General features: G+C 41.6%; 1 protein-coding gene across 1 annotated transcript in view; it reads right to left on the bottom strand.

The window, feature by feature from the left end:
- Positions 1 to 22,082, bottom strand: part of MTDH (metadherin) — an 83,551-nt gene that overhangs the window by 6,881 nt on the left and 54,588 nt on the right. The window contains 4 exon segments of the mRNA XM_017875292.1: positions 1,469 to 1,529; positions 1,531 to 1,607; positions 8,045 to 8,152; positions 14,392 to 14,516. Of these exon segments, the coding sequence (XP_017730781.1) occupies positions 1,469 to 1,529; positions 1,531 to 1,607; positions 8,045 to 8,152; positions 14,392 to 14,516 (371 nt within the window).

Genomic DNA, 22,082 nt, shown 5'->3' with positions numbered 1-22,082 from the left:
CGGCCTCCCAAAGTGCTGGGATTACAGGCTTGAGCCACCATGCCCGGCCAAGACTCTGTTAAAAAAAACAACAAACAAACAAATAAACCTCCCAAGACTGCATTGTTTTATCTCAAAATATGCACAGGGAAATAAAAGCATCAAATCTAAATAAGGAGTATTATTAAAACTGTTTTAGTACAAGACAGTTACAAATTCACTTTTCTAGCAGTAACTCAAGTTTCTTGTCTAGAGCTGTTCCACTAAATATGTAAGCTCCCAAGGGCAGGTGGTTTTTGGTCTGTTTTGTTATCTGCTGTATCCCCGCACTTCAAATAGAGTATGGTACGCAGTAGGTTCTCAATACATTTTTTCTGAATAATAAACCAGGTGCCGGGCACAGTGGCTCATGCCTGTAACCCCAGCTCTTAGGGAGGCAGAGGAGGGACGACAGCTTGAGCCCAGGAGCTCAAAACCTGCCTAGGCAATATAGCGAGACTCTGTTATCCACAAAAAGGTAAAAAAAAAAAAAAAAAAAAAAAAAAAGGCATAAATAAACCAGGCAACTCTAGTAGAATTTAATATATATATATTTTTGAGATGGCGTCTCACTCTGTTGCCTAGGCTGGAGTGCAGTGGTGCAATCTTGGCTCACTGTAACCTCTGCCTCCTGGGTTCAAGGAGTTCTCCTGGGCAAGTTATTCAACTTCTCTAGCTTCATTTATAAAATGCATCTTACCTTTCTCTTGGGATTGTTTTGAAGACTAAATTAGTCATTATATTTTAAATGGTTAGCACAGTGCTTAAAACATTATTTATGATAAAATACTTGAGTCAACAAAACTTTATTATTCTTTCTTTCTTTCTTTCTTTTTGAGACAGTGTCTCGCTCTGTTGCCCAGGCCAGAGTGCAGTGGCATGATCTTGGTTCACTGCAACCTCTGCCTCTCAGGTTCAAGCGATTCTCCTGCCTCAGCCTCCTAAGTAGCTGGGGTTACAGGCGCCCGCCACCACACCTGGTTAATTTTTGTGTTTTTAGTAGACACGGGGTTTCACCATGTTGGTCAGGCTGGTCTCGAACTCCTGACCTCAGGTGATCTGCCCACCTCGGCCTCCCAAAGTGATGGGATTACAGGCATGAGCCACTGTGCCCGGCCAAAACTTTATTACTTTTTTTTTTTTTTAAAGATGGAGTCTTGCACTGTTGCCCAGGCTGTAGTGCAATGGCACGATCTTGGCTCACAGCAACTTTCACCTCCTGAGTTCAAGCAATTCTCCTGCCTCAGCCTCCCAAGTAACTGGGATTACAGGCTCCCGCCACCACGCCCAGCTAATTTTTTGTATTTTTAGTAGAGACAGGGTTTTGCTATGTTGGCCAGGCTGGTCTCTAACTCCTGACCTCATGATCTGCCTGCCTTGGCCTCTCAAAGTGCTGGGATTACAGGTGTAAGCCACCGCGCCCGGCAACTTTATTATTCTTAAAAATTACCTGGCTATTTTTGACGAGTACTTCGGCTGGATCACTAGTGCTTATGGTCTTCAAGGAAAAGCTTTTCCTGTTTTGGACGGGTTTTAGAGGTATTCACTGGAAGCTCTTCTCTAATCTCTTTTTCTAATTCTTCTGTGTCCTACAGAAAAAAACAACCTATTAGATTATATAAATCATTCATTCTTCATTAATTAAAATCTATGGTAGTGTATGGCTGTAATCCCAGCACTTTGGGAGGTGGAGGTGGGTGAATTGCTTGAGCTCAGGAATTCAAGACCAGCCTGGGCAACATGGTGAAACCATTTCTACAAAAATACAAAAATTAGTCACGTGTGGTGGTGTGCACATGTAGTCCCAGCTACTCAGGAGGCTGAGGAGGGAGGACTACTTGAGCCTGAGAGATTGAGGCTGTAGTGGACTGTGATCACACCACTGTACTCCAGGCTGGGTGACTCTGTCTCAAAAAAACACAAAAAAACCCCCCAAAACTACAAAAACACAAAAATTAGCTAGGCATGGTGGTGCACACCTTTAATCCCAGATACTTGGGAGGAGGCACGAGAATTGCTCAAGCCCAGGAAGTGAAGGTTGCAGTGAGCTGAGATCGCACCACTGCATTCAGCCTGGGTAACAGAGGGAAACTCCGTCCAAAAAAAAAAAAAAAAAAAAGAAAGAAAAAAACCCACAAAAAACACTTCACTTAACAATTTCAAGGAATAAAATGTTTACACATAAGTTAATTTTCGAGATAAATTAAGCTTACATAGTAGAAAGGGCACAGACAGGAAATTCCTATTTTGGCCATGCCACAATCTAGCTACAAAATCTCAGGGACAGCTGGGCGCAGTGGCTCACACCTGTAATCCCAGCACTTTGGGAGGCTGAGGCAGGTGGATCGCCTGAGGTGTAAGACCAGCCTGGCTGGTGAAACCCTGTCTCTACTAAAAATACAAAAATTAGCTGGGTGTGATGGCGCATGCCTGTAATCCCAGCTATTTGGGAGGCTGAGGCATGAGAACTGCTTGAACCTGGGAGGCGGAGGTTGCAGTGAGACGAGATCTTGCCACTGCACTCCAGCCTGGGCAACATGGTGAAACCCCATCTCTACTAAAAATACAAAAATTAGGCTGGGCGTGGTGGCTCATGCCTGTAATCCCAGCACTTTGGGAGGCTGAGGTGGGCGGATCACTTGAGGTCAAGAGTTGAAGACCAGCCTGGCCAACATGGTGAAACCCTGTTTCTACTAAAAATACAAAAATTATCCAGTAATGGTGGTACATGCCTGTAATCCCAGCTACTTGGGAGGCTGATACATGATAACAGATTGAACCTGGGAGGTGAAGGTTGCAGTGAGCCAAGATCTCGCCACTGCACTCCAGCCTGGGTGACAGAACATCTCAGGGACAAGTCACTTAGTTTCCCCAAACCTCAGTTTCCTCAACTGTAAGGTAAAATTTGCCCTACCTAAAAACTCATATAAGCTTTAAGATTTCCATTTTTTGGGGGTATAAAAATTTATTATACATAAAGAATATCACCACTAACAAATGCAGACAGGCTAGGACACCATGGTACAGGGTGGAGGACGACTAGTCCTTTGGAAAGTGAAAGGTTTGGGTGGCGTGGGCCTCATGCCACTCTGATTAATCAGGAGACGGGAGGGCACATGCCAAATACCACAGGACCTCAGGGCAGCAAAATTTCCTTTTTTAGATTTTAAATTTTTTTTTTTTTTTTTTTTTTTTGAGACGGAGTCTCGCTCTGTCGCCCAGGCTGGAGTGCAGTGGCCGGATCTCAGCTCACTGCAAGCTCCGCCTCACGGGTTTACGCCATCCTCTCGCCTCAGCCTCCCGAGTAGCTGAGACTACAGGCGCCCGCCATCTCGCCCGGCTAATTTTTTGTATTTTTTTAGTAGAGACGGGGTTTCACCATGTTAGCCAGGATGGTCTCGATCTGGCTCGTGATCCGCCCGTCTCGGCCTCCCAAAGTGCTGGGATTACAGGCTTGAGCCACCGCGCCCGGCCGACTTTCAAACTTTTACGAAGTTTCAGCAAAATAATTCTACAGCACATTATATGCTTAGGTATGTAAAGTAAACATGAACTAGAATATATTAAATAGAAACATTTCTGTATTTTTCTTTGGCAAATGCATCCATATAAAATGGAAGTTCTTTTTAACAAATGGCTAAGATGATCTTAATGTTCTTCTAACACTGATGTTCTATTCTATGATATTTATTCAGTATAGTAGTTGGTTTAGATAGTCAAAATTTTCTATATATTTAGGCTGAGCAGGTAGCTTTGGAAGTATATGTGTGAAGTCTGTAATCTCACAAAGTTTTTCAAAGTTTTACAATCTTACAAAGTCACAAGACCTCAATTTATTTCCATCCTAAGCTGAATTCAACAGTGAAAGACCCCATCAGCCACACATGAACACCAAAAAAGACTTTGGGTCTGGTGTGGTAGCTTGCATCTGTAATCCCAGCACTTTGTCAAGGAGCCAAGGCAGGAGGACTGTTTGAGCCCAGGAGACTGGCATAGTCTCGGTAACATAGGGAAACTGTCTCTACAACGAAATAAAAAAAAAATTAGCTGGGCATGGTGGTGCCTGCCTGTAGTCCTAGTTACTTGGGAGGTTGAAGCAGGAGGGTCCCTTGAGTCCAGGAGGTCGAGGCTGCAGTGAGCTGTGATTGAGCCACTGTATTCCAGCCTGGCAACAGAATGGAATGTCTCAAAAAACAAACAAAACAAAACAAAAAGAAAAAACAATATAACTTTTTTTTTTTTTGAGACAGAGTCTCACTCTGTTGCCCAGGCTGGAGTGTAGTGGTGCAATCTCGGCTCACTGCAACCTGTGATTCTCCTGCCTCAGCTTCACAAGTAGCTGGGACTACAGGCGCCAGCTACCACACATGGCTAATTTTTGTATTTTTAGTAGAGATGGGGTTTCACCATGTTGGCCAGGATGGTCTTGAACTCCTGACCCTGTGATCCACCCGCCTTGGCCTCCCAAAGTGCTGGGATTACAGGCGTGAGCCACGGCACCCAGCCTAACTTTTTTTTTTTAAGATGGAGTTTCACTCTTGTTGCCCAGGCTGGAGTGCAATGGCGCAATCTTGGCTCATTGCAACCTCTGCCTCCTGGGTTCAAGTGATTCACCTGCCTCAGCCCCCCGAGTAGCTGGGATTACAGGCGCATGCAACCATGCCCGGTTAATTCTGTATTTTTAGTAGAGGCGGGGTTTCTCCATGTCGGTCAGGCTGGTATTGAATTCCTGACCTCAGGTGATCTGCTTGCCTCGGCCTCCCAAAGTGCCGGGATTATAGGCATGAGCCACTGCGCACCCAGCCATAACCTTTTATTAGTAGGATATATGTGCTATGTACTTAGCATAGAACTTCATGGATATCTAATTCTCCAAACAACCTATGCAGTTATGTAACTTGTGCAAGGTAAAAAAGAATGACAGAACAAGATTCAGAATATAGATCTGACTCTAAACCTAGAATACTCATTCATTATATTTTAAAACACAGCCAACATTTTAAAAGGATAATCAGAATACCAAAGAAACATTCACGTTAATGACCTTTGCCAATACGTTAAACATTTCAGAATACATCCTACAAAATTTCTTTTAAAAGGAACTCAACTAATCCACAATCCACAAAATTATCATNGTAACTTGTGCAAGGTAAAAAAGAATGACAGAACAAGATTCAGAATATAGATCTGACTCTAAACCTAGAATACTCATTCATTATATTTTTAAAAACACAGCCAACATTTTAAAAAGGATAATCAGAATACCAAAGAAACATTCACGTTAATGACCTTTGCCAATACGTTAAACATTTCAGAATACATCCTACAAAATTTCTTTTAAAAGGAACTCAACTAATCCACAATCCACAAAATTATCATTAGTAAATACTCTAAGTGAAAGAAACTCAAGAAAAACTTGCCTAAAATGGTTTTCAGGTAGTACTACTAACAAAGGATATATGTAACATTTCTCATCTCCCAGCTCCAGCTAACAAGAAAAGCATACCTCATGGCCGGGCGCGGTGGCTCAAGCCTGTAATCCCAGCACTTTGGGAGGCCGAGACGGGCGAATCACGAGGTCAGGAGTTCGAGACCATCCTGGCTAACACGGTGAAACCCTGTCTCTACTAAAAAATACAAAAACTAGCCGGGCGTGGTGGCTGGCGCCTGTGGTCCCAGCTACTCGGGAGGCTGAGGCAGGAGAATGGCGTAAACCCGGGAGGCGGAGCTTGCAGTGAGCTGAGATCCGGCCACTGCACTCCAGGCCGGGCGACAGAGCGAGACTCCGTCTCAAAAAAAAAAAAAAAAAAAAAAAAAAAAAAAAAAGAAAAGCATACCTATTATATAGGTTTAGTTTGTTCATATCCATTGATCTTAGCTATGTTACAACTTTAATGCCCATCCATTTTACTACTGAAAAGCAAGTGTTGATAATAAGCTTGTATCATTTATGAGGGCTTGTATTTCCCACAATAAAAAATAACTGAATACATATTTCTTTAAAAAGCCATGTAGAAACTTCTTCCAAAAACAGTAAGTGGCTGGGCTTGGTGGCTCACACCTGTAATCCCAGCACTTTGGGAGGCTGAGGTGGGAAGATTACTTGAGGCCAGATCACTTGAGACCAGACCAGCCCGGTCAACATGGTGAAATCCCCTCTCTACTAAAAATATAAAAAAAATTAGCTGGGTGTGGTGGCTCATGCCTGTAATCCCAGCTACTTGGAAGGCTGAGGCAGGAGAATCACTTGAACCCGGGAGGGGGAGGTTACAGTGAGGTGATACTGTGCCACTGCACTCCAGCTGGGGCGACACAGTGAGACTCCGTCTCAAAAATAAATAAGGCTGGGCACGGTGGTTCATGCCTGTAATCCCAGCACTTTGGGAGGCCGAGTTGGGCGGATCACTTGAGGCCAGATCACCTGAGACCAGCCTGACTAACATGGCGAAAGCCTGTCTCTACTAAAAATGCAAAAATTAGTCAGGCGTGGTGGCATGTGCCTGTAATCCTAGCTACTTGGAAGCTGAGGCAAGAGAATTGCTTGAACCTGGGAGGCAGAGGCTGCAGTGAGCTGAGATCGCACTACTGCACTCCAGCCTGGGCAACACAACCAGACTCTGTCTAAAAAATAAATTAAAAAAAAAAAAAAAAAGTAAACAAATTGAACAATAAGTAGGAAAAACTACTATGTGGTCTATCCCTAGAAATTGCGGCTCCCTGTCTCCTACATTTGAACAATTAATTACAGTTATAGTAAAGAATACAAATACTTTAAGAAGTTATAATGTAACAGTATTAGTGCTTTAAAAAACCCTAATATGTTTCTAATAATCTGATACATTTGAAATTAAAAATTTCTTTTTTTTTTGAGACAGGGTCTTGCTCTGTGACCCAGGCTAGAGTACAATAGTGTGATTTTGGCTCACTGCAAGTTCTGCCTCCCAGGCGCAAGTGATCCTCTCACCTCAGCTTCCTGAGTAGCTGGGGCTACAAGCGTATGCCACCATGCCTGGCTAATTTTTGTAGAGACAGGGTTTTGCCATGTTGCCCAGGCTGGTCTCAAACTCCTGGACTGAAGCAAACCTCCCACCTTGGCCTTCCAATGTGCTGGGATTACAGGTGTCAGTCATTGTGCCCAGGTTAAAATTTCATCTCCGACTTCATTTTTATTATAATTTACTTTTTTCCCCCCAGATAGGAGAGATCAAAGAAAAAGAAAGAAAAGAAAATGTATGAGTGATGGAAAGAGAAAATATCTGTTGGGTAGATGCCAAAAAAGAAAGAAAGGATACTACTAAGTGAAATAACCAGCAAACTCAAAAGTCAAGTGAAAGACTCCACTTGTTATACACATGGTTTTTCTTTTTTCTTTTTTTTTTTTTTTTTGAGACGGAGTCTGGCTCTGTCGCCCAGGCTGGAGTGCAGTGGCCGGATCTCAGCTCACTGCAAGCTCCGCCCCCCGGGTTCCCACCATTCTCCTGCCTCAGCCTCCCGAGTAGCTGGGACTACAGGTGCCGCCACCTCACCCGGCTAGTTTTTTTGTATTTTTTAGTAGAGACGGGGTTTCACCGTGTTCGCCAGGATGGTCTCGATCTCCTGACCTCGTGATCTGCCCGTCTCGGCCTCCCAAAGTGCTGGGATTACAGGCTTGAGCCACCGCGCCCGGCCTACACATGGTTTTTCTATGTGTGCTAAATGTTACTTTCCAGTTACTCAAAAGGAATTTTTGTATGTGTAAAATACTGTATCTCTTTTCCCATTTCACCATTATATAATTAAAAAATGCATGAATAATTTGGAATTTTACTTATTTTTGAGTTTAGCAACACCTTTAACATGAATTTTTTGAGCAATAACATTTATTACAATAAGATGAATTGAATATGTAAAACATTCCATGACTTTCCAAATAAACATGATGTCTCATACTGTCTTTTACCTCTATATATTCTCAGCATCTGTACCTCATCTTTTCACATTTTAAGCAGGAGGCGCTTAATGAATCCTTGCTGTTTTGACATTTTACCTGTGCGTGAGAGTTATCTTCACCTTGCTTCTTCTTTTTCTTTTTTTTCTTTTTGGATTTCCCAGTTGGAAGAGCTCCCTCTCCCTTTTCTTTATCATCATCTGAGACCTTAGGTTAAAAGCAAAAATATTAAAGAGAACCAAATGGTTATGTTTCCATTATTTAAAAAATTATTATGAAATAATTTCATTCATTAGGTACAGTCTTCGTTTCCCAAAATCTAAATAAAAACTAGTAATAAGTAATAAAACGGATCAAGAACTACCTACTTAAAAAATAACAAAATACATGGAACCTCATTCTCTCAGTGTGTCTATGTCACCCATCACTCACTGCAACATAGAGAGCTGTGTAAACTTTAGTGTTTGAAAAACTCACTGAATAGGTAATTCTATTTTGAAGTTCAAATGTAGTGCAATTTGCATTAAAATTTATTTGACCCTGTTAACAGAATGAAATAACAAGCTACACAATGGGGGAATATATTTGCAAGCCATATAGTTCCATCCATGGAACTAGTATCCATACAATATAAGGAACACTCAAATTAAAAAAAAAAAAAAACCCTTAGAAAATAAGCAAAAGACACGAACAGACATTTCACCCAAGACCATACACAGATGGCAAAAAAAAAAAAAACACATGGAAAAAAGCTCAATTCTATTTGCTATTAGGCAAATGCATATTAAAACCACAATGAGTTATCACTATACACCTATCAGAACTGCTAAAATAAAAAACCGTGACAACTGCAAATTTAGGTGAGGATACAGAAAAACCAGTTTCTTAAAATACTAAAATATGCAACTATCATAATACCCAGAGATTGTACTCTTGGGCATTCATCCTAGAGAAACAAAAACTTGGACAGAGACTTCTGAAAGCCTACATATTTAGCAGCTTTATTCATAATAGTCCCAAACTGGAAAGGACCCAAATGTCCTTCAATAGGTAAATGGTTAAAGAAACTGAGGTACATCCAGACCATGGAATATCACTCAGCAGTAAAAAGGTACAACTACTGATACATACAACAACCTGGATGAATCTCCAGAGAATTATGTTGAGTGAAAACAAAATAAACAAACAAAAAAACATACTAAGGCCAGGAAGAGTGGCTGAAGCCTGTAATCCCAGCACTTTGGGAGGCCAGGGCGGGTGGATCCCCTGAGGTCAGGAGTTCAAGAGCAGCCTGACCACTATGGTGAAACCCCGTCTCTACTAAAAATAAAAAAATTAGCTGGGCCTCATGGCCCAGCTACTTGGGAGGCTGAGATGGGAGAACTGCTTGAACCCAGGAGGCGGAGGTTGCAGTGAGCCGAGATCATGTCACTGCACTCCGGCCTGGGTAACAGAGCAAGACTCCATCTCAATCAAACCAACAAACAAAAACCATAGCAAAAGGATATATACATACGTGTGTGTGTGTGTCTCTCTCTCTCTCTCTATATATATATAATATATACAATTCCATTAATAAAACATTCTTGAAATGATAAATGTTCTGTATCTTGATTGCATCAATGTAAACACACCACTTGTGAAAAGGTAGTTATTCGCAGTTTTGCTTTCTGCAGTTTCAGTTACCTGTGGTCAACCTCAGTCTGATATTAAAGTACTTTGAAAGAGACAGAAAGTGAGAGACCACATTCACAAAACTTCTATTACAGTAAATTTTATAACTGTTTTATTTTAAATCTTTTACTAATTTACAAATTAAACTTTATCAGAGGTATGTATAGGAAAAAGCATAGTATACATAGGGTTTGACACTGTCTGTGGTTTCAGGCATCCACTGGGAGTCTTGGAATGTATCCGCTGTGTATAAGTGGAGGTGGGGAGCAGTGGGGATGGCTACTGCATGACTGTACAGTATTATGGTTTTTTAACAAGTTACTACTGGAGAAAACTGGATAGAAGGGGTACAGGGGATCACTCTCTTTCATTCCTGTCTGGTTTTGTTTTTTTTCAAGACAGCGTCTTGCTCCATTGCCCAGGCTGGAGTACAGTGGTGCAATCAAGGCTCACTGCACAGCCTTGACCTCCTGATCCTCTTGCCTTAGCCACCTGAGGAGCTGGTACTATAGGCTGATTTTTCTGTTTTTTTTTTTTTTTTTTTTAATATTAGAGATAGGGTCTTGCTATGTTGTACAGGCTAGTCTCAAAACATGTGGGCTCAAGTGATCCTCCTATCTTGGTCTTCCAAAGTGCTGGGATTACAGGCGTGAGCCACCGTGCCTGGCCTGTATTATTTCTTATAACTGCTTTTGAATCTACAATTATCTCAAAATAAAAGGTTTAATTTAAAAAACTGAATTTGAGAAGTCATGTCATTGAAAATAGCATTCTGCAGGACAAAAAAATACCTATCAAGTTAGCACTGTTAGTATTCATAATGATGCAGAGGCCATGCCAATCTTCTTTGTATCTTATCTTTCTATCTATCTATTTTTTGGAGATGGAGTCTTGCTCTGTTGCCCAGGCTGGAGTGCAATGGTGCCATCTTGGCTCACTGCAACCTCCACCTCCCAGGTTCAAGCAATTCCCCTGCCTCACTCTCCCAAGTAGCTGGGATTACAGGTGCGCACCACCATACCCAGCTAATTTTTCTATTTTTAGTAGAGACAGGGTTTCACCTTGTTGGTCAGGCTGGTCTTGAACTCCTGACCTCAGGTGATCCACCCACCTTGGCCTCCTAAAGTGCTGGGATTACAGGCATGAGCCACCGTGCCCGGCCTTATTCTTTTATTTTTTTATTTTATTTTTTGAGACAGAGTCTTGCTCTGTCTCCCAGGCTGGAGTGCAGTGGCCGGATCTCAGCTCACTGCAAGCTCCGCCTCCCGGGTTCAGGCCATTCTCCTGCCTCAGCCTCCCGAGTAGCTGGGACTACAGGCGCCCACCACCTCGTCCGGCTAGTTTTTTGTATTTTTTAGTAGAGACGGGGTTTCACCGTGTTAGTCAGGATGGTCTCGATCTCCTGACCTCGTGATCCGCCCGTCTCAGCCTCCCAAAGTGCTGGGATTACAGGCTTGAGCCACTGCGCCCGGCTTATTGTTTTTTTTTTTTGAGATAGTCTCACTTTGTTGCCCAGGCTGGAGTGAAGTGGCTCATTGCAACCTCTGCCTCCCAGTTCAAGTGAGTCTTATGCCTCAGCCTCCCGAGTAGCTGGGATTACAGGTGCACACCGCCACGTCCAGCTAATTTTTTTTTTTTGTATTTTTAGTAGAGACAGGGTTTCACCATGTTAGCCAGGCTGGTCTCAAACTCCCGACCTTGGGTGATCTGCCCACCTTGGCCTCCCAAAGTACTGGGATTACGGGTGTGAGCCACCGCGCCTGGCCTCAATTTTAGTGTATGTGCTGCTGAAGTAAGCACTGTAGTGTAACTTTCTATGGAAAAATGCTGTTTGTTTATTCTCACAAATGACAACCTAGATTCCTAGACTATCTTTACAGGAAGAGATGATTCTAAGTAGCTGCCATTTCTCTGCTCAGCACTATAGTCACTATGATGATTTTGGTGGTCTCACAAACTACCAAATAGCTTACAGAAATTACAAGCAGATGGAAAAACAAAACAAAATCTGGCACAAACTTAGCTAAGAGATTTTCAGTCTAGGCTGGCTGGCTACCAGTTGTGGAGAAATGTCCCTAGAAGTTTTCACCACAAGCTGTTTCAAGGTCTTGTAATGATTAAAATGCCGTATGAACAGATTCATGCCATGAATGATACTCAGGTCACAAGAACTTTCTTCAGTCAGCTTACCACTTCATTATAATCCAACCATAAAAGAAATGTAGTTCCCCATGGCAAAATACTATTTTCGTTAATGGGAAGATGCTGAAATCAACTCTACCTCTTTTAACTCCCGTGAAAGAGTTGAGATTTTGATAAATGTATTTTAAATCTTTAAATAAAAAGGACATTACTGATAAATTTCAAATTCCTTTATACTGCTTCCCAATCCCATTTTCACACTCTCTTCCCAGTGTTAACCAAAATTGTGAACAATTTCTGTGTCTATCCAATCAATTTTTCTATAAATTTATTTGTATCCACATAAAAAAATTTATAAATGACATATTCTTTTTATAACTTGCTCATCATTCAGCATGTTGAGATTCCATTCGTAATGCTAATAATGTAGCTTTAGTTCATTTTTAACTTTTTTTTTTTGAGACGGAGTCTGGCTCTGTCGCCCAGGCTGGAGTGCAGTGGCGCAATCTCGGAGGCAAGCTCTGCCTCCCGGGTTCACACCCTTCTCCTGCCTCAGCCTCCAGAGTAGCTGGGACTACAGGCACCCATCACCACACCTGGCTAATTTTTTGTGTTTTTAGTAGAGACAGGGCTTCACCGTGTTAGCCAGGATAGTCTCGATCTCCTGACCTCGTGATCTGCCCACCTTGGCCTCCCAAAGTGCAGGGATTACAGGCATGAGCCACTGCGCCTGGCCTAATTTTTAACTTCTAATATGCCATTGTATAAACATATCACATCTTTCCATTCCCCAACTGATGAACATTCTGATGACGGCTCACTTTTGCTTAGAAATGTAAAAGGTAATTTCTGAATATATTCAGAAAAAGAATTCCTATGATGTATGATAAAGTCTTTACTCCATTCATGGGTTCTATTGTGTTAAACGTCCAACAAACATCTGAATGACTACTATGTATTAAGGTACTACATATTAAGATATTGTACTAAGAAGTCTTTTTGTAGGTCCAATCTAAAACCCCTTTCTCTGCTGTTGACTTTCATATTGCTTGTTACCTGCTCCCCTCTACATTTATTTACCCCTCCTTCTACCATTAGTATTATATCTGTTTTTTTTTTTTGAAATGGAGTCTCGCTCTGTCATCCAGGCTAGAGTGCAGCGGCGCAACCTTGGCTCAATGCAACCTCTGCCTCCCGGGTTTAAGCAATTCTTTGCCTCAGCCTCATGAATAGATGGGATTACAGGTGCCCGCCACCATGCCCAGCTAATTTTTGTATTTTTAGTAGAGACAGGGTTTCACCATCTTGGCCAGGCTGGTCTTGTACTCTTGACCTTGTGATCCGCCCACCTCGGCCTCCCAAAGTGGGAGCCACCATGCCCGGCCTATATCCTGTTTTAAAGACCAATCCTGTCTGGGTGCAGTGGCTCATGCCTGTAAATCCCAGTACTTTGGGAGGCCGAGGTGGCGGATCACTTGAGGTCAGGAGTTTGAGACCAGCCTGGCTAACATGGCAAAAACCCATCTCTACTAAAAATACAAAAATTAGCTGGGCGTGGTGATGCACGTCTGCAATCCCGGCTACTCAGGAGGCTGAGGAGGGAGAATCACTTAAACCTGGGAGGTGGAGGTTGCAGTGAGCCGAGATCATGCCACGGCACTCTAGCCTGGGAGACAGGGCAAAACTCCATCTCAAAAAAAAAAAAAGGCCTGGCATGGTGGCTCTACTAAATATACAAAAATCAGCCAGGCATAGTGGCAGGCTAATTTGTAATCCCAACTACTCGGGAGGCTGAGATAGAAAAACTGTTTGAACACGGGAGGCAGAGGTTGCAGTGAGCCGAGATCACGCCACTGCACTCCAGCCTGGGCAGCAGAATGAGAATGTCTCAAAAAAAGGAAAGAAAAAAAGAAAGAAAAAAGACTGCTGGTTGCATGGTGACTCACACCTGTAATCCCAGCACTTTGGGAGGCCGAGGCAGGTGGATCACCTGAGGTCAGGAGTTCGAGACCAGCCTGACATACATGGAGAAACCCCATCTCTACTAAAAATACAAAAATTAGCTGGGCGTGGTGGCAGGCGCCTGTAATCCCAGCTGCTTAGGAGGCTGAGGCAGGAGAATCGCTTGAACCCGGGAGGCGGAGGTTGCAGTGAGCTGAGATCATGCCATTGCACTCCAGCCTGGGTAACAAGAGTGAAACTCTGTCTCACAAAAAACAAAAAACAAAAAACAAAAAAAACTGCTGATCCTATACCAAAATCTCCCCTATCATTAAAATACAACCCCCCAATCCCAGCAAAACCATTCCTGATACCACATGTTGCTATTATCCACTCTCTCTCCTCCATTCCTATCCAAACTTGGGTTTGCTGTTTCTGATGCTGTTGATTATTACTTCCCTGACCCTCTCAATTGTGTCAGCCTCTGTGACCCAGAATTCTCCTTCGGTTGCTTTATTTTATAAACAGAGATGGGGTCTCACTATGTTGCCCAGGCTGGACTTGAACTCCCGGGCTCAAGCAATCCTCCCACAGCACCTCCCAAAGTGCTGCGATTATAAGTGTGAGCCACCGTGCCCAGCCTGTCTCTTCCATTAACAAATAAACACCCAGGAATTTCTTATACTCACCTTTTGATCATCAGGAATTGGTTCCTGGGACTTTAGAAGTGAAGCTCTTTCTTCGTCTACCCAATTGCCCCACTCTTCTGCTGGTGCATTCCAATCAGAGTTGGGATCAGCAGAAGACAGACCATCTAAAATTTAACAGTGTGAATTAGGTGTCTATCATTTTTGCCATAAGTTAAAAGGCAAAAACTAAAAATTCCTTATGTTCAACTAAGCTGTAATTTTAAGTTATTGTTCTGTCTCCCGAACACATTTTAAGAGCCAGAAAAAAAAAGTAACATGATGGTAACAATCTTTATTCAATTTCTGCTAAGCATATCATATGGTTAAATGGAATTTCTAAGAAATTCCAGAAAATTTATTAGCCATTTGATTCCACTCTCTCTGCTTCCTTTGTTATTGGTCTCCTGAATTTCTTTTCTCTATCCATTTTTAACTTGGTCTAGGACCTGGTTGCTTTCTCCCCTGATTATTACAACACTTTTGTAATTGATTTATTTTCTAGGGTTTGGAATTAATTCTTAACAGTAGTGCCAAAGTTATAATCCCTACCTGTCATTTTATACTACACCTCTCCTATCCTTATGAGCTTTTCAAAATTAGGTTCTTCAAATTCACCAAGTCATGACAATATTCAATCTCTTATTTTTCTCTCCTTCTTTTAATACTAAACATATACTTCCTTATATTTTTCAGATCATTCAATGTGTTTTTTATCCAATCATTTCAAAAGCATTTGAGTAACTTTCAGGGCTTCACTCATCATTTATTACCAAAAATAAATTTTATTCTAGACTTCTAGATCCCTTTCTTTCACTATAGGAGGCACTAAATTCTTAACTCCTTGAGGAAGCTATCAATGACTTATTCTAAAAGGAAAAACCAGGCTTTGCTTTTACCCAGGTTAAATAAGTAGCTTTCAAAGTTAATTCTTCCCTTTTCTCTCTGCACATTATATACTCCTATATATGTTCCTGTAAATCTACTTATAGTCAGGTTTCATTTACAATGGTTTAAAATGACAAAGGTTAAGCTTTATTTCCAAGTGGTTAACAAGTTGTCCCAACAATGCTTAACTGAAAAATCCAATCACTTCCCACTAATACCTAATGCTACTTTTATCAAATACTCAATTCTTTCTTTCTTTCTTTTTTCCCCCAAGACGGAGTCTTGCTCTGTCGCCCAGGCTGGAGTGCAGTGGCATGATCTCAGCTCACTGGAACCTCCGCCTCCCAGGTTCAAGTGATTCTCCTGCCTCAGCCTCCCAAGTAGCTGGGATTACAGGCATGTGCCACCACACCCGGGCTAATTTTCGTATTCTTAGTAGAGACAGGGTTTCACAATGTTGGCCAGGCTGGTCTCGAACTCTTGACCTCGTGATCTGCCCGGCTTGCCTCCCAAAGTGCTGGGATTATGGGCGTGAACCACCGCGCCCAGCAATGCTCAATTCTTTTTTTTTTTTTGAGATGGAGTCTCACTCTGCCACCCAGGCTGGAGTGCAGTGTCACAATCTTGGCTCACTGCAACCTCTGCCTCCCGGGTTCAAGCAATTCTCCTGCCTCAGCCTCCTGAGTAGCTGGGATTACAGGTGTGCATCACCACACCCTGCTAATTGTTGTATTTTTAGTAGAAACAGGGTTTCACCATGTTGGTCAGGCTGGTCTCGAATTCCTGACCTCGTGATCCACCTGCCTCGGCCTCCCAAACTGCTGGGGATTACAGGCATGAGCCACCGTGCCTGGCCTTACTCAATTCTTTCATACGCATTTCAGTCTGTTTCTAGAATTTGTTCTATTCCACTGATCTATTCCTGGGACAGTGCTATACATAACTCTGCAATACATTTTTGTATCTAGAAGGACAAATTTGTTTGCATTACTTTTGTTTAGTACTCTTATTCACTTTTTGCTATTCTTATTTTTCCAGGTGAACTCTATTATTGTTTTTGTTTAACAGGAAGGTATAATACATTCTTATGAAGGTTTTAAAACCTACGTTTTGGAAGAATATATAACAATCTGGGAAAATGCTCACAGAAAAAAAAAATCATAGACAAAACTGTCTACACAGTATGATCTCAAATTTATATGAGGAAGAGACAGAAGAAAATAAAACATTATATATATTATGTATATATTTTGTTTTAGTTTAAGAGACAGGGTCTTATTCTGTCACCCAGGCTGGAGTGGAGTGGTATAATCATATAGTTCACTGCAGCCTTAACTTCCTGGGGCTCAAGTGATCCTCCTGCCTCAGGCTCCTGAGCAGCTGGGACCATAGCCGTGTGCCACCATGCCTGGCTAATTTTAAAATTTTTTGTAGAGAAGGGGTGTCACTATATTGCCCAGGTTGGAATAATAAATATATTTTAATAGTGAAATTACATCTATCTAATCCTTATTAAGCACTTACTATGTGCTAGAACTTGAGCTAGATAGGTACTAGAGATACAAAAATAAGTAAAATAGAATCCCTCTAAACATGCAGTTTGTAGTCTGTCTATTCAGGGGTGAAGATAGGTAAGCTTAACAGCCGGGCGTGGTGGCTCACGCCTGTAATCCCAGCTCTCAGGGAGGCAGAGGCGGGAGGATAGTTTGAGCCCAGGAGTTCGAGACCTGCCTGGGTAATACAGCGAGACCCCGTTCTCCACAAAAGGGGAAAAAAAAAAAAAAAAAAAAAAGATAGGTAAGCTTAACAATTAAATACAGAGTGATAGATTCTGCCATGAGGGCTGTGGAAACAAAGAGCTAAGCTAGCGGAAGACAGGGAGAGACAACGTAAGAATTTATAGTCTAGTGGACGAAAAACATGGAACAGGTGATTACAAGTGTGAAATGTGTTACAAAAAAGGAAGTTCCTTCCTGTATTTCTAAATTCACCACCATGAGCAAGTATCTGGAGTATTACATAGTAACACAGAGGCGAAGAGCATGGGCCTTCACGTCAAACAAATGTACATTTGAATATTGTTCTACCACTTAATAACAAGATGATTTTGGTTAAGTTTCTTAATGGGCTCTATTATCAACTTCATAAGATTGCTGAGAGGATTATATGAGATACATGTAAAGCAATTCATGGCAATGCAGTAAGCACTCAATAAGTGGTAGCTATTGTTTTTATTATCACTGATGATATTAAAACCAGTTTCTAATCTATAAGGCACGTATAGTTAAAAATTTATTTCTCACAATTCTGATGAACCTCTCAGTAAGATATACTTCATATGTAAGATAAACTTCAATTCAATCTAGTAGATGTCTGGAACCAACTACTCATCTTATACTAAGCATTCATTAGTAATACTTTTAGGAGGTTCACATACCAAAGCTATCATTGGTTCTGCTTAACTCTCACAGATAAGAAACCCAGATTTTGAAAATTGCTGTCCATAAGCCATGTCTCTAAGACTTCTTGCCAGAAAAGAAACCACTAAGTAGAAAAAAATTTAGGCAACTGAGTGGGCCATATACCAACATTTCACCCATCTTCTTAATACATGTGGTGGGAGGTGGAGGCGAAAAATACAAATCAAGTAAAATGCTTAGTGAAAGTATTTTTTTGACAAGGTCTCGCTCTATTGCCCAGGCTGGAGTGCAGTGGCAAGATCATGGCACACTGTAGCCTAGACTTCTCAGGCTCAAGTGATCCTCCCACTTCAGACTCCTGAGTAGCTGGGACTACAGGCAAAAAAATTTTGCTAATTTTTTTTTGTAGAGATGGGGTCTCACTATGTTGCCTAGGCCGGTCTTGAATGCATAGGCTCAAGACATCCTTGCACCTTGGCTTCCCAAAGTGCTGTGAGCCATGGCACCGGCCTGAGTAACTAATTCTTAAGATTCATAGGCCTAATATACTAAAAAACTTCTTAGACATAGTTCCCTTAAAAATGATTCACAGTATAGTTTGCTTCAATTGTAATTTCTCATCTCTAAAGTTTCCCATTAGTCTGCCAATGTCTTTTCAAAGAGCCATACTGGTTTTCTTTTCAAAAGGGTAAGGAATTTGTCTCTCCATTTAATTCGCTTATAGAATAATGTTTTAGGTTTAAGTATCTCACTGCTGGTCTTTATTTGGTTGTCAGCGTGTTTCTTTTTTTTTTTTTTTTTTGGAGACGGGGTCTCGCTCTGTCACCCAGGCTAGGAGTGCTGTGGCCAGATCTCAAGCTGCACTGCAAGCTCCGCCTCCCGGGTTCACCGCCATTCTCCTGCCTCAGCCTCCCGAGCATGCTGGGACTACAGGCCGCCGCGACCTCGCCCGGCTAATTTTTTTGTATTTTTTAGTAGGACGGGTTTCACCGTGTTAGCCGAGGACTGGTCTCGATCTCGCTGACCTCGTGACCGCCCGTCTCAGGGCCTCCCAACATGTGGCTGGGAATTACAGGCTTGAGCCACGCGCCCGCCTTGTCAGCTGTTTCTTGTTAGAACTTAATTAAATGCAACTTTAATAACTTTTTTTTTTTTTTTTTTTTTGAGACGGAGTCTCGCCGTGGCCCGGTTGCTGGTAGTACAGTTGGCGGGATCTCAAGCTCACTGCACAGCTCCGCCTCCTGGGTTTACGCCATTCTCCCGCCTTCAGCTCCCGAGTAGGGCTGGGACTTACAGGCGCCCACCACTTCGGCCCGAGCTAGTTTTTTGTATTTTTTAGTTAGAGACGGGGTTTCACCGTGTTAACCAGGATGGTCTCGATACTCCTGACCTCGTGATCCGCCCGTCTCCCCTTCCCAAAGTGCTAGTGGATACCAGGCTTGGAGCCACCGCAGCCCGCTATAAACTTTTTAATAAAAGAATAAAAGAAAACAATCATGTTAGAAAGACTTTCTCCAATGCTAACCACATTGGGTTAGTTAACCACATTGGGTAGACTTATTTTGCCACCAGAAGGACACCAACAGCAGAAACAGCAGCACTTACTGGCTATTTATTATATTTGTTATATGTGAGGCAGTGTTCTAAGTGCTTTATATGTATTAACTCATTTAATCTTCTCAGCCATACTGTTGGGGAGGAATTACTATTTTTACAGATGAGGAAATTGAGGCATAGAATAATCACGTAACCTGCGTAAGGGCAAAGGCAAGGAAGTTAAGATTGAAACCCAGGTAGTCTGTCCTGAAAGCTCATGCTCTCAACCACTCCATTATGCTGCAGTGAATTCATTCACTCCTGTGTGCCAAGAAAAAGTTCTATTCAACATCTGACTTTTTTTTTTTTTTTTTTTTTTTTAGGCGGAGTCTCGCTCTGTCGCCCGGACTGGAGTGCAGTGGCCGGATCACAGCTCACTGCAAGCTCCGCCTCCTGGGTTTACGCCATTCTCCTGCCTCAGCCTCCCTAGTAGCTGGGACTACAGGCGCCCGCCACCTCGCCCGGCTAGTTTTGTATTTTAGTAGAGACGGGGTTTCACCGTGTTAGCCAGGATGGTCTCGATCTCCTGACCTTGTGATCCGTCCGTCTCGGCCTCCCAAAGTGCTGGGATTACAGGCTTGAGCCACCGCGCCCGGCCAACATCTGACTTTTTACATGGGTTACAATAATGCTGTTCCTTTATGGTCAAGATAGTAACAGATTAATGTATGTCTTCAAACTGGAGGGTCAATATATTAATTATATCATACTGTAAATGTAAATCTAACATAATATACTTTGTGGATTAGTAATCTCAAATACTAAATCATTCATTTTGGAAATTCAGAAGTAATAATTAAATTCACTGAGCACCAATAATAGAGCAGAATTAAAGATGGTGACACAGAAAACAAAGCTTACAGAGAAAACGTTGAAGAAAAACTCTGGACTTAAAAAGACTGCCAATACAGCAAAACAAAGTTGAGGAAGATGGTGTTTCTGATACATATTACTTTGATTAACTACAGAATCCTGTGAATACATGTTTTAAAAATCTTTTATTTTAGCAGCCAATCATGTTTTTCATATTCAAAGTATCTTAATATGGATACAATAAAAAGTGGATCTATTCTGTCCAAACAGGAAAGCCTGGAGACCTGTCCACTCAATTTTCCTCTGCCTCAACCCACAGCAGCCCAAGATACCTTACTGCTTTTCCTATAGTCACTCCTATCATTGTTATAATCACTCCTCAATTCTATTCTGCATGTAGCTGATAATTCTTCCAAAAGCACAAATATACGTTTTTTTCCTCCCAAAAATAGTGCTTTCACATCCTTGTAAAACCTTGGATTTAAATACTTCATACACAGTCAGCCCTGCGTATCCATGGGTTTTCCATTTGTGGGTTCAAAAATATTCAGGAAAAAAACGAATGAACTGTGCCTGTACTGAATATGTACAGACTTTTTTTTCTTGTCATTATTCCCTAAACAATACAGTATAACAACTATTTACACCATACTAGGTACTACAAGTAATCAAGAGATAATTTAAAATATATGGGAAGATACATGTAGATTATATGCAAATACTATGCCATTTTATCATAGGAGACTTCAGCATGTGGGGATTTTGGAACCTGAAGGGGGTCCTGGAATCAACCCCCCATGGATACTGACAGATGACTGTAATTTACAGAGCTTTCATGTTCACCCATTACCTCATTAAAACCTCATAACAACCAATGAAAATAGATATGACACGTTATTTGCTCGATTTTACAGCTCCCAGATAAGTGACAAAGCCCAAACCATATGAGGTACTACATTTTAGAGTCAGGACTAAAATTTGTATCTACTGTCTAAGCTAGTACTGAAAACCCCCAGCTCCTTAATCTTTAGCCAGCAATTCAAGGCATGGCACTTCACAATATGGTCCTCCCTGATCTTTCTCCCCTCATCTCCCTTAATCTGTAAAAACTGTGTTTTAACCACTGTGTCGCAAGCTTACCTTGATGATTACTATCATCACCAAGGCTGTACCAGAGAGTGGTTAAGAGCATGAACTCTGGGGCCAGACTAGCAAGGTATGAATACCACCTTCCTCCACTTAACTAACTGTGTGGCCTGGGTAAAGCTAGATAACTTTCCCTTGTCACAGGTTTTTCATCTGGAAAGTGTGGAAACAAATAAAACCTACCACACAGAAATGTTTTAAGCATTAAATGAGATAATAAAATCCAAAAGACTAAAACCAGTGCCTGGCACACTGATTTTTATTGTCATTCTTATTACTACTGAGCACCTATGTATAAAGGCTTTCACTAGGTCCTGAGTGTATAAAAGAGTACTAGTCCCCACTTTCAGAGGGTTCTTTACTTGGAGAAGCAAAACATATGCTTAAAAATGGTGGAAAACCCCACAGGGAACATATAAAAGTGCTAATAGTAGAAAACAGTAAATAGTAAAAAAGGATATGAAATAAAAATTCAGAGAAAGTAAATTTTGAGATTTAGGTTTGTGAGGGAAAACCTCATATATTTTTTTTTTTAAATGAAGATGGCATGAACTTTCTGAACATACAAACCATATTCTTCCTTTCTAAAATGAGTTTTCCTTTAACTAAACTTCTGTTGGCAACTGGGTTAGGAAAGTAGTTTTCCACCAGCACAAAAATGTGTGTACACTTCACAAATACAAAGCCATTCCTGTATATTTAAGTCAGTCTATTATACTACCTAGGAGGAGAAACAGACATTCATTTAAAACAAAAAATTTAAAAACTAGAAATACTACAGAGCAACTAGAAGAAACTTTATGTTTAAATATTGCCTCAATCATGAAAATT

Source organism: Rhinopithecus bieti, unplaced genomic scaffold, assembly GCF_001698545.2.
Source record: "Rhinopithecus bieti isolate Rb0 unplaced genomic scaffold, ASM169854v2 scaffold_8760, whole genome shotgun sequence".
Classification (NCBI taxonomy): domain Eukaryota; kingdom Metazoa; phylum Chordata; class Mammalia; order Primates; family Cercopithecidae; genus Rhinopithecus; species Rhinopithecus bieti.
The sequence above is the reverse complement of the archived record's forward strand: the minus strand, read 5'-3'. Positions and strand labels throughout refer to the sequence as shown.